This window comes from Pinus tabuliformis, chromosome 3_1, assembly GCF_031772625.1.
Source record: "Pinus tabuliformis cultivar Carrire ecotype Pingquan chromosome 3_1, CPIR1, whole genome shotgun sequence".
In the NCBI taxonomy this organism is placed as follows: domain Eukaryota; kingdom Viridiplantae; phylum Streptophyta; class Pinopsida; order Pinales; family Pinaceae; genus Pinus; species Pinus tabuliformis.
The window spans coordinates 443,726,988-443,740,231 of NC_142301.1; the positions used below are offsets into that span (position 1 = coordinate 443,726,988).

General features: G+C 32.7%; 1 protein-coding gene across 1 annotated transcript in view; it reads left to right on the forward strand.

Annotated features, from left to right (window-relative positions):
• The window catches only part of LOC149187655 (purple acid phosphatase 2-like), a 186,611-nt gene that overhangs the window by 16,272 nt on the left and 157,095 nt on the right, over positions 1-13,244 (forward strand). Inside the window, exon 4 of the mRNA XM_089411427.1 lies at positions 11,942-12,165. Coding sequence (XP_089267553.1) covers positions 11,942-12,165 — 224 coding nt within the window. The remainder of the gene's footprint in view (positions 1-11,941; positions 12,166-13,244) is intronic.

Sequence of the window (13,244 nt, forward strand, 5' to 3'; positions counted from 1 at the left end):
AGTTAGTAATGAAGAGGCATGTCTCTAAAGACATAACCATTCGTGAAAAGGTACCTGACTGGGTATATATACAAGACCCTCAATTGTAATCTCACGTCACATCAATTCTCTTATAATATTCAATATGCAATTACTTGTCCTACTATGGATGTTTATGTCTTCCAAGTGTTTTGAAGATTACTCCGTTGTGTATACGAACTTTTTTCATTACATTGGTATCAGAGCATTCCTTTGAGTAAGATGAAATTTTTTCATCACATTGGTATCAGAGCCATGTTCTCTGATCTTGACCATTAGCCATTAAAGTCTTCATCAACATAGTTGTCATCATGATCAAGCATTTCACGATATAGTTGGACGTTCTTCATTTTACTGGATTCGCTATGAGCCCTTTAGCCATAAAAATATTAAAATAAATAAATAAACACAACAACATATAGAAAAAAATTTATAACCAAAAAACCAAAAATAAAAATAAAATTGAGTCAAAATTCCAAAATACTAAAAAAATATAGAGAAAAAGTAAAAAAAAGGAAGTTAGAAAAAAAAGTATTTAAAAAAAAATACAAATTTAAAAAAAATATAATTAATTTCATTTTTTTTAAGAAACATAAACAAACCAACCCCCATAAAAAATAGTGACGCAAAATTCCTCCGAGCCACCATGCAGCCACAACACACAAGCCGCACAACCTCTAGTTGCCACCGCCATCGCCAACAATTCCTGTAAAACCACCGCATATGTTTCCACCCAAAGTATCTTAACGTTCTTCCCTCAAGCCTCCATGGAAATTTCCAACTATCACCTAACAAGTCGTGGATCAACTGCTACTTAATCACCCTGACCACTACCTATTCCACTCAACCATCCCTCGAGCCACTTCCATCCCCTGAGATGTCATTTGCTGTTGACACAGCCACAACCTCCTCTAACATTCAACCTTGTTACTGCAATTACCTTTTTCTGCACGACTCGATTCAGTAATTCAACCAACCAAAAAGAAAAGGGGAATTTTTCTTCTATCACGATGTTTATGTTGACTATCTTGAAGAAAGCTATGAATGGAATTTCCATGGCATTGTTCATCGAGTATTCATAACATCAAAGCACCTCCGGATCCATAGATTGCATAACTCTAGATTTAGGCCATTAAATCAATGAAGAAAGAAAAGATCCAGTGGCAGAGGGCACAATTATCTTTTATTTACAAGGAAAATTCCACTACAGTCGAAGTCCTTTTTCCACATTTCCATTAAAATTCACTTTGATTCTAATAAATTCGACGCTTGGGTGAATTTGATATGTGCTTCCTCAAGGGTTACACATTCGTTGGAGATTGAAGTACCACTCAAGAATATCGCACTGCCAAATAAAAGAGAGAGTAAAAATTGAAGCCACTGGGGTTGCGACCAGTGAAGGACGTTGTTTCTCCTTACTACTAAACTTTTCATCAAAATAAATTTCCACAATTAAAAAAAAAAATAAAAAAAAATGTTAAAAGGACTAATCCAGTGATCGAAAGATTCCAAAGAAGATTAATCTTTGATGGTTAGATCCATTCTCGGTTTGATAATTTTGTTTGCCACTCAAAGGGTCATATCGTCTTGGATCAATGAAGATGAAAGTTATGAGACGAGAAGATATCCAAAATGGGAAAAAAGATCCAACCCTTTCATCAGTAAGATTTGAGGACAAAGATTTTTTAAGAGAGGGGCAATGATATGAGTATAATTCATATAAAAATAATAAATTCTAATATAAATATAATAGTAATAAATAATAATTAATTAACTAATAGTTAGTTAGTTAGTAATGAAGAGGCATGTCTCTAAAGATAGTCATTTGTGAAAGGGTACTTGCCTGGGTATATATACAAGACCCTAAGTTGTAATCTCACATCACATCAATTCTTTTATAATATTCAATATACAATTACTTGTCCTACTATGGATGTTTACATCTTCCAAGTGTTTTGAAGTTTACTCTGCTACGTATATGAACTTTGTTCATTACAAATGAGCATCCAATTCCTTTGGACTAGAAATCTTGGAAAAATATTTGTGATGTAACCAGGACTTGGGTACCGGCTTTTCATCTATCCACATATTGGTCCTTTAAAAACACAATTATTGGGCATAATTCAACCTTTAATATATTGCTTTAATGTGAAAAAAAAGTCAAGAAAATGTGCATGATACACATAGGCATGTGCAGTTAGCCATGAAACATGATATATTATGCAATGCACATATTCCTAATCAAACACAACATAAAAAGGATAGATAACCCATTAGTTTACACAACATAATTAAATACACATGAACGTATAAAGCACCTATCTTTTAATGAAATATTCACCAACATATTGCAGATGTTGGATGTTCCACCCAACTGCATGCTCTATTGCACATTCACTCAACCTACACATCCATCCTTATGGTATCATAACCTCTATTGCACATTCACCTCTAAAACATGCCACCCTTTAGTTGAGGTTATTCTACCACAAGGATGGATGTGTAGGAAAAATATATCTCTAATAGGTTGTCATCTCTCAAGCTTTCTCTACTTACATAACTCAAATAATAGCCATAGTTGCCAAAGATACTCAAATAGTCCCAAGGAAATCTGAACTCTTATCTCACTTTCCCCTTCAACCTTGCACAACCCAAGGAAGGAAATCCCTTTTCCCAACAATGTGGCCCCTTAAGTTATTCCAGTTTTCTCCAACGATCCATTTCTATTGATTAGGAAATAACAATGCTAGATGCTCGAGAGACTCTCATCCTATGGATAAGTTCACCAATTGTACCAATGCATTCAAGAACTCATGCATTTCTCAGTTGGAACATAATAAATATTAACCTCTAGCCAGAATAATGGCTCTTTTCCATAAAAATATTCTTCTCTACAAGAAGTAAGAACATTATAACAAAAGTGAGGAATGAACCAAAAAGGTATGATTAAAGAAACGAAAGGGCATGGTTAAATATGCACACCCATAAAATGCCACATGGCCTCACCCAAGTAGCTTAAATAGCTATCTTTTCTCTTAATTTCCCTAACTGGATATAATAAAAATATAATCCAAAAGGTCTAATCTCTGTCACCACCACCCTCTCATGGAATCATAACCCCCATACTCTTGTCCTTATCCATATATAGTCGGTGATGATTTTGTCATTAATATGCTAGACCATTACATAGCAAGGATCTTCTATATTTCATCATGTATAACATACATTATAAAACTAGGGTCAAAACTAGGTATTACAAGATTGTAGCCTCAAAGGAAATGGTTGGATGGTGTATCAAAAATATTAATTGCTTTGGAAGAGCTTTGGTTGCCAAGTGTTTGTGGAGACATATTTAGGGAGAGGCCTATAATGCAAATGGGAAGGAAAAATATATTGATCCCTTGTGAGTGGAAGATTGGATAAGAACAACTAATAAATCTCTTCAAAATGCCTTAGTTATTTGGAAAATTGTCACTTTGACCTTTTCACTAATTGAAAAATGACTAATGTGGAAAGTAGAAATAGGAATCAGAGTGATTCTGAGAGATGATACATGGGTAGGTTGTCAAGAAAAAATTATGCCACCCAGGAATATGGTGGAAGCTTTGAAAGATAGAGGTTACTATTATTATTATAAAGTAGTTGATCATGTAACAATGTCTATTATGAATTAGGAGTGGTTAAATGTTGGAAGGATGGTATTTGTTGGCATATATGGCCATATCTCAAAAAATTATTTCCAATATTTAAAAATTAGTCATGTCAGGACAAAAGATGAAGAAGATGAGCTTATATGGTCTCGGAATCTAGTAGGAGGTAGTTAAACTCTAATGCTAGGTTATAAAGTGTCTATTGAGGAAGATATGTGTTGGGAGTAGATTTGGTGGTACAAATGGGTATGGAAATTTAGGTACCCTATAAAAAAATAATTCTTTATATGTATAGCTATAATTCAAAGGGTTCCCATTTGGGACTTCACTTAAAGGAGAAGCTAGCAAGATCCTGGAAAATATCCTTTGTGTGAGGTATGTGATGAAAACATGTCTTAAATACTCATTCATGATTCATGTGCTAGCTCTGTTTGGAAGGAATCTGAAATCTTAACCTATCTCAAAAATATTTTGGGGTTACCCACCTCTTTCACTGACTCAGCATCAAATGGCCACCCACCTCTTTCACTAACTCAACATCAATGGCCACCCACGTCTTTCACTGTCTCAACATGGTTGTCCGTCTTGATAGTTTCTTAGGTCCCAAAATTTTGAGGTCATTTTGAGGCCTTAAATAATGTTTCCCATTGAGGGGCCTAGGGTTGTCATAGCTTTCCCAAGCCTACAAACAATCATACTTTTTGGTTATATTTTCCTAACAAGATACTATGCACCCTAAATGAAGATCAAATGCAAAAAAAGTGCCTTCAGGAAGTTGACCTATCAACTTAGACCATCTTAGCGTCCACAATCCTTTTGGTACTTCGTCTCCTAGGGTTAGGGTTTTTGCCTCTTAGGGTTAGCATTTCATGTTAAAAGGAATTTTTTGATCTCTTGTAATGGTATGTTATGACTGAGCATAACTATCATCTCTCTCTTTAGAGATAAGCTACCATCATTTTATCTAGTTTGTATTGCTTTATGTTTACATTCCTTTCCTATTCATTTCATTAATAGATTATGGGTCTCATCACTCTCATCGTATTACTATGTCTCTAGACTATTTTTGTCTGCATGTTTCCATTCATATTCCTAACTTTCATTTCATTCTCTATATAATCTAAATCACTGGTATCATAACAATTTTCTCTTATTTATTTCTCAGTGCATGTCCCTAATAATGTTAGGGTAAAAAGAGTTAGGTCTTGAACTAATTTCACTATGGGAAAACCACTTTGGCCGACCAAGAAACCTCCCATGGTGGAAGAAAAGAGAGATGATGGAGTAAGATATCTTATCAAGTTGTTGGTCAAGGAATCCTTCGAGCAACATAGGAATGAGATGATGGATAATTTTTCTTCAATCCTTTGATGATTTCCAATAATGACTGAGGCACTTTCAACAAACAACCTTTTTTGAGGTGAAAAATACTTCAAGGTACAAGTTAATTTTTATATATCTTTATCTCGATGCTAAATAGATGCAAATTCTTTGGAGAATTGATTAGGTCTATTAGAGGGTTATTATTGTGTTCATAAATTTTCAACATTGAAAATATCACTTTCGCTCTCCTTAAATCCCTTCCCCATGTCAAATATTGGTGGGAATGCTACTGAGAGAGGCAAAGTAGATATGATTCTATGGAATAACCCACTTGGCCAACCTTTGTGGATGCCTTCAAGGAGAAATGATACCATGTTGGAAACTATGATGATAAATACACAAGACAAACAACCTTGTTTGAGGAGAAGGACTGAATGGTATTGTAGTACACCAATATATTCCACACCTTGTGCTTAAAGCTAGGTATTAGAGACTATGAGTGGCTCCTAGTTTTAAAGTATTGCAATGGCCTACATAGGTACATCCAAACAAAGATGGATTTCTTAGACATCTCCTCACTTGGAATTGCTTGTCAATATGTTGTCAAAATTGAATAAACATTTATATAGATGAATACGAAAGGGTACAAGTCTACAATTTTGTTGCAAAAAAAGCATGGTAAAGGTGGCCCTAACTCATATAATAAATAATGAAGAAAGGAGAACCAACCTCAAGACAACTAGTTCAAACCATGGGCAGAGGGTAATGGGAAGTTGAAGGACACTAGAAAGTGGTGTAAGTTCCAAAAAATTCCTTGGCACAACAATAATGAATGTTGTTTGAAATAGTCATTTCTAGCTAAGCTTAAAGACAAAAATTAGAGTTTGGCTCAAATTTTTGATTTAAAGTAGGATAAGGGAAAGCGAACCAATTGCATAGAACCTAGTGCTACCATTAGAATTCAAAGGTATAACTGGAAGAGTCAGAGTAGTTTGAGGGCACCTCTTCCATTCATAGATGTGGGTGAATGGGAGTCCACTAAATTTCATTATTGGTAGTGGTGTCCATAAGAACATGATATCAATCAAGATTATCAAAAGATTGAACATGTCGACAATGCCATGCCCCCAACCACACATTATCAGTTGGTTGAGATAGGGATGAGACATCCTTGTTAGTCGATAATGTTACCTATCCTACAACATTAAGCCCTTCAAAGACAAGGGACTATTGAATGTTTCCCACTTGAAGTTCATGTTTTTCTTTTAAGACAACCTTATACATGGAGATGTCATGTTGTTTATGATTCCATGCCCTGTAGTGCCATTGTTACTTTGAGAGGCCAACACTATAGGGCATTAGAGGTTGTTCTAAATTTAAAAATATCCTTGGTCTCAACAAAATGGTGTTGAAAGAAAATTTGTCAAACTAGAGAATTTGTCCTCTTCATGGTTGGTTAAAAGGTGAATATAAGGTCATTGTGACTTCCACGACCTTAGTATAATGACTCTCTACATAGAAAAATAATATGGACAAGATTGTAGAGGAATACAAAGATATATTTTCCTCACCCGTAGGGTTTCCTCTAAACCACCACGTCAAACATTCAATTGATTGGATACTTGGTGCTTTTTTACCCTATTATAGAAAAGGATTTGGCAGATCATCTAGCCTCGAAAGGCCCTTTCATGTGCAGATTTATCATTTTTGAGGGCTTGTGCCCCTTATCATTTGCATTTGGGGCGTGTATGGCCCATACTTTATGTATTTTAGATTAGTTAATTATTGAAGATGGTGTTTTGTCCCTCCATAGGCTAGATTAGGGGTTTTAGCCTAGAAAATTAATATTTAATTGTAAATAAAATTGAGCACATTCTCTATAAATATAAGTGCACTTCCTCTCATTTTATCATGATTGGATTGGGGGAGAAATCCCTTAGCAAGTTGAAATTTCTAAAAATTTCCCTTGTTTCTTAATTTCAGTTATAGATGGATGAGTTGAGCAACTTCTTTAGGAGTTTATGCTATTGTTTATAGTTCTCTCTTCTGGATGGTTATTGTAATATCTTTATCAGAAAGGCCTTATTGATGTGCTAGACTAATTTTCATGGATGATTATTGGTGAATTTTGATGCATGCATAATAAATTGAGTAATCTATCTTTCTTCATCTTGTTCAAGTTCATGGATAAGGGTTACTAAATATTCACCATAGTTTTGTTGGTATTTTTATTTTATTATTTTCATTGGGCAATATTTTCATAAAGTTCTTTTGAGGTGGTTTAAGGAAAGCTCCCTCCCTTATTTATCCTTTGAAAATTGTCAGGTGCCTAACTCAAGCCTCTATCATACACGAGTTAGTCTACCCTAGTCCTTGAAAACAAATCTATTCCCAAGCCTTTTTATACTTCTCATCAAGCTCTTTTGAGATGACTTAAATGAAGCTCACTCCCTTACCCCATTTTTGAAGATTGAAGGATGCCTAGGTCAAACCTTTAAGGTACACAAGTTAGTCTACTCTAGTCTTTGAATCTAAATTCTCTCCATTTATCTCCAATTGTGTTTCTTTTTTACCCCTTATGCCCCCAAAACATATATTGGCAAGCGAAGGCACTAATATTCTATCTTTTATCACCTTTTTTCCTTGTAAATCATTTAAACTGTTTTGTTGGGATTTTACTCTCCTAGTGATTCCTTGGTTGTGTGTATATGGGGACCTTTCCCTTTGAACTCAAACCTAGAAATTATCCAAAAGAAATCTAACAATCATGTAGAACTTAAAACCTATGGTTCAATCCTTTGATTAATGGTATTTGAAGTAGAAGCCTTAAGGTATTCTTGACTTGGCTTGACTGGGCCATTAAATCCCTAAGGTTTACTAGTGAGATCCCCCTTTGAGCTAAAGGAGATCTAGACATGGGGGTGAATAGGATTGGTGAGGTGATAGTTGGTCCCCTTTTGAGTACACAAGGTCCTACACTTGAGATTTTAGGCTTTATTTTGAGAAGTGCAATATTTTTCCATAACCGACCCAATATATAGATGCCTTCTTTTAGAGAATGAGGAAATAAACCACCAAATTCATGAGCTCATCCAAAAGGGCCACATTTAATCAAGATCCTCATCGTGGCTCACCCTGTGAGATCCTAATTGTATTAGTGCAAAGGAAGGGTGGAACATTGCTACATTGTATTGATTATATAACTATAAATAAAATCATTGTCAAGAACTAATATCTGATCTCCTAGAGTGACAATCTCTTTGATCAACTTAAGGGTGCTAGGTTCTTTATTAAGACTTATTTGAAGTTAGGCTACCACCAACTTATGATTGAACAAATTTATGTATGGATGAAAACCTTCAAGTCTAAAGAGGTCTTTTGTCTTGACTAGTGCTCCAACAACATTCATGAGGATGATGGATGATATCTTGTGATTTCTCATGAACTCTTTTGTGGTTGTATATTTGGATGACATATTCATATTCAATAGAACTTATGTAGAACATTGCAACACATTCAATAGATCCTAAGCACCACGTTGCAACATAATTTATAGGCCAATATGGATAAAAGCTTATTTGGAAAGTAGATAATTCAATATTTTTGATACATCATGGATGAGCATGGGGTGCATGTCGACCCAACAAACATACAAGTCATCCATGATTGACCAACCATGACAACTTTGATAAGGATCGAAAGCTTCTTGGGCCTTTGCCAATTTCTACAATCGATTCATCTTGTGATTCTCTCATATCACTTGAGCCTTAAGTTAAGTGACCAAGAGTGGACCTAAATCCAAGTTTTCTTTGTTTGATTCAAAACATAAATCATTCAAGGATCTGAAACATCCCCTCCACTCCACACCAATCTTTAATCTACTAGACCCACAATATCCATTTGAGATTTGAGACATAAGGCTCTGATTGTGATATAGGTGCAGTCCTCACTCAACAAGGACATCTAATGGCCTATCATAATAAAAGACCAACATATATTATTCACAAATATCCCACCTATGACAAGGATATGTACTCCTTTGTGTATGGCATGCTAACAATTGACACAATATATTTTGGGAAATGAAATGATTATCCACATTAATCACAATCCATTTCAATTCATGCAGACATGGAGAAAGTGATCCACATACTTGCAACAATTCCACTTGAACATTAAATACAGCTACACACTACCACAACTGACCCTAATTGTATGAACCCACCATGACAATCCTCGAAACTATGCATTAATAATATTCCTCTGTTAAGTTTATCAAACTCTTATATCTTATTCATTGTAAAGGACAACTGGAAATAATCTTTCGGGAGAAGAACTGCGTGTTGTGAGGAAGCGAGCAATAGGTAGTAGAGAAAGATATATCGATCAAACCTGTTGATTGAGAAATCCGGGAATGATTAATCGATTTAAACAAACATGCTGGCTAACCTGACCGCAGATGGTCAGGCGAATGATCATCCATCACTTCTTATCCATTTATCCACTGCTAACAGTACCTTATCCACCTGGCTTTTTATTAAAAGTTAGCGAAATATATTATTTTTAAGTATATAATTATAAATTTAAATTAATTTCATAAATTATATTATTTTATTCCTCTTGATTTTTTATTTTGTAAATTAATTATAATATCTCATATAATATAATAATAAGTTTATATCATCATTTTTAATAATAATAGTTTGTTCTTTTGATTGAAGAAATTGGGTTAACAATTAAGATCCAAAGATATTTAATCAATTTACTTTTTTGAGTGTGATTTACTTTGAATAACAATGATGAATTAATTTACATTTGAAACTAACAATTAAAAATAATTGTTTCATTATTAATTTGAAAATTAAATTATGATAAAATTTTCTATTATAAAAACAAAAACAAAAACAAAAACAAAAATCTAATCCATAAAAATAAATTCACCATAACAATACTCATAACTATTCAGTGTTGAGGAAAGCTAACGACAATGCCCCTCAATTAATTAGATGTAAAAAGTGATAATGGATATAGAAAGTTGGAGGAGATTATATTGGACTTTTTATTGCAGGAATATTGGTAATACTTGCCATAACAGTGGCTAAAAATTCAATTTCTAAAAACAGCAAGGTTTATTAATGGCCACAATCTATCTCTTCTTTATATTTTATCATATTTCATTTATATATAAAGTTGTCAATAAAATTATAGAGTTGTATTGGCAAAATGATTAAAAAATTGATTTTCCAAATTTATAATTAATTTTACATAATTATTTATATCTGTTGTAGTTTGTATTGGCAAGATGGTTAAAGATTGATTTTTCAAATTTATAATTTATTTTGGTTAAAGATTTATGGTTTATTTTACATAATTATTCCTCCTCTTTTTTATTTTTTTTATAAAAGGTAATATTATTTATTCTTAATAATTTTGTAGTTCTTTTATAAAACATGTTATTATTTATTCTTAATAATTTGAGAATGAAAATGTTTAAGAGGATTTTGACTGAGGAGGGGATTTTGACTTTATTTTAAGTTACCATTTTTATTATTTAATCATATTTTAAATAGTATGATTTTTTTTTTTTTATTTTGTACACAATAGAGTTTATTAAAACCACGTATCACGTTTTTAAGTGCTAATTGAGTCGCTCAAGAGGTCAACAAAAAGATTGTTATGCTTTTTATTGAGATTCAAATATCACTGTTGATATGTTCACTCTTTGTGAGTGAGTGATTTTTGGTTAAGGTTTTTTATAATTTATATCTCATTTATGTCTATAAGTTAGAGAGTAAAATTAATATGGAAAGAAAGTCAAAAACAATTACATATTTGAAGATATTCTGATTGATATTCATAAAATATGTCGTAAGGTGAACAATTGGATGGTGGTATCTCCTCCACCGCTAACAACATTCAAGAATCTTGACAAGAATAGCGTTGTCCCTACTATAACTCTGCTAGTTGGCTGGTTCGATGGTGCATCACAAAGAGGTATTTATGGTTGTGGTGTGGTCATTATGATGGACAAATATACTCGATACACTCTATCTTAGCATGGGGGGCAGGGAACTAATACAAGAGCAGAGACTATGTCTCTCTGGGGACTACTTTGGTTCATTTTAGAAAAGGAGTGGCACGACATCAACATTTATGAGGACTGAAAATGCCTTATTGGAGGGATTTTGGGACAACATACATTTGATCCTCCACTACTTGCAGATTGGATAATGAGGATAAAACAACGACTTGCCACCCTCTCCTCATATTATATACAAATTGTATTCAGAGAATTTAACATGGAGGCGGATCAACTGTTTAAGAAGGGCCTAGAGGGACAATATGGGTAGGATGCATTATAAGCATTACAAGAACTAGAACATTCTCGAGGAGGGAGATATCAGATTGCCATATTGATCTTGTCCTATCTGTTGGTTTTCATGTATTGGTTATGTTCTCAGAACAATATTGTTTCAATCTTTTGGTTCCAACTCTATTGCTTACTTGATTGTGGCAGTTAGTCTTTCTATATGAATTTTGATTTCTGTTTGTGTATGCATGGATGGTATCATTGCTTTATGGTACATAGAAAACCCCTTTTGAACTATTTCAGTTGCATGGAGTTCTATTCAGATATATGTACTAGTCTTTAAATATAATAGAAAAGCCAACTTTTTTTCCTTTGAAAAAAAATTAGAGAGTAAGATGCATTATTACATGTTAAAAAATAAGTTCAACAATAATTAAAACAAATTTAGATAAACAATTAAGATATTTCTTTTATAAATAAAATTAACAATTTTTATTGTTTATGTTCTAATGTTTCAAATTTAAAATAACTATTAAGATACCTTTTTATAAATAAAATAAAAAAATTTCATCGTTTATGTTTTAATGTTTCACAATTTATATCGAGTATATATAATGAATAACAAAGAATTTGTATGCAGGGGATCTTGGCCAAACATATGATTCAAATAAGACTTTACAACATTATTTAAAAACAAATGGACAGACATTACTATATGTAGGAGATCTTTCCTATGCAGATAATTACCCATTTCATGATAATAGGAGGTGGGACACATGGGGACGATTGATTGAAAAAAGTGCAGCTTATCAACCTTGGATATGGACAGCAGGAAATCATGAAATTGATCTTGTGCCAGAAATTGTATGTATACATTTCTATTTTTTTTTTTAATTACATGTTAGTAGCATGGCGTTATTTATTTTAAAGTTAAATTTTAATCGTTTCTTATATTTTGACACTCACTTAGTCATATATTTTAGAACTTGAAGTTAAATGCTCTTTTTCAAAACTCAAATTCATTTATGGGTAATGCCTTTATCAATGCATATTTACTATTTTCTATGTTTTAGAGTATTGCACTCATACATTGTTTGTTTGATCATTTTCATGAAAAAATTATATTAATTTTTGTGTTTTTTCTTTCCATAAAATTTTGATTTTTTAATCATTGTGATATATCTTTGATGATCCCATCTCAACATTATAACCTATGTTATATTATACATCTTACAATAATCTTTTTAGCTATATGAGTTCTATTGTGGTTTGATATGTCGTTAAATATTCAATCTTTGAACTTGAAAGATATAGTTGATTGCTTTCTAATGATGTATGAAATTACATATCCTTTCAAAAAGTAATATCTAAACATTGAATTTAGATCATCCATATGATCTTCTCAATTTTCTTCAACATACCCAATAAGTTGTAGTATATCTTTTGGTATCACATGGAATGTGATGCCATATCTAATTATTCCTTTATGATATCTGAAAACCATTTTCATTGTTTCTAATTCCTTGGTCCAATATTTCTAGAAAATTGACTCACTATTATCATGTGCAATGAACTTAAACTTGTGCCCTAGGACTCACATTCTTTGCTAAATTTTTATTGACTTCCATTGGAGTTCACATCGGGCTATGGTGAGTCCCATCCTTTGCTAAATTTTTATTGACTTCCATTAGTTATGTACCTTTATTAACCTAGATAAATTTATTTCCTTTGTCAATCCCTTAAAAATTAAATACCCATACAATGATGAATTTCACCAATTAAATAGTCATAAAATTTAGATGCTAGCTTATAGTCAAAGAAGTTTAATGCTTTCAGATTATTACTTATAACAACTATAGTATCAACATATAGACAAATTTATAATTGACCCACTAGTACACTTGTTGTAAAACTTTGAACCAACATAACAATGTATTTTACTT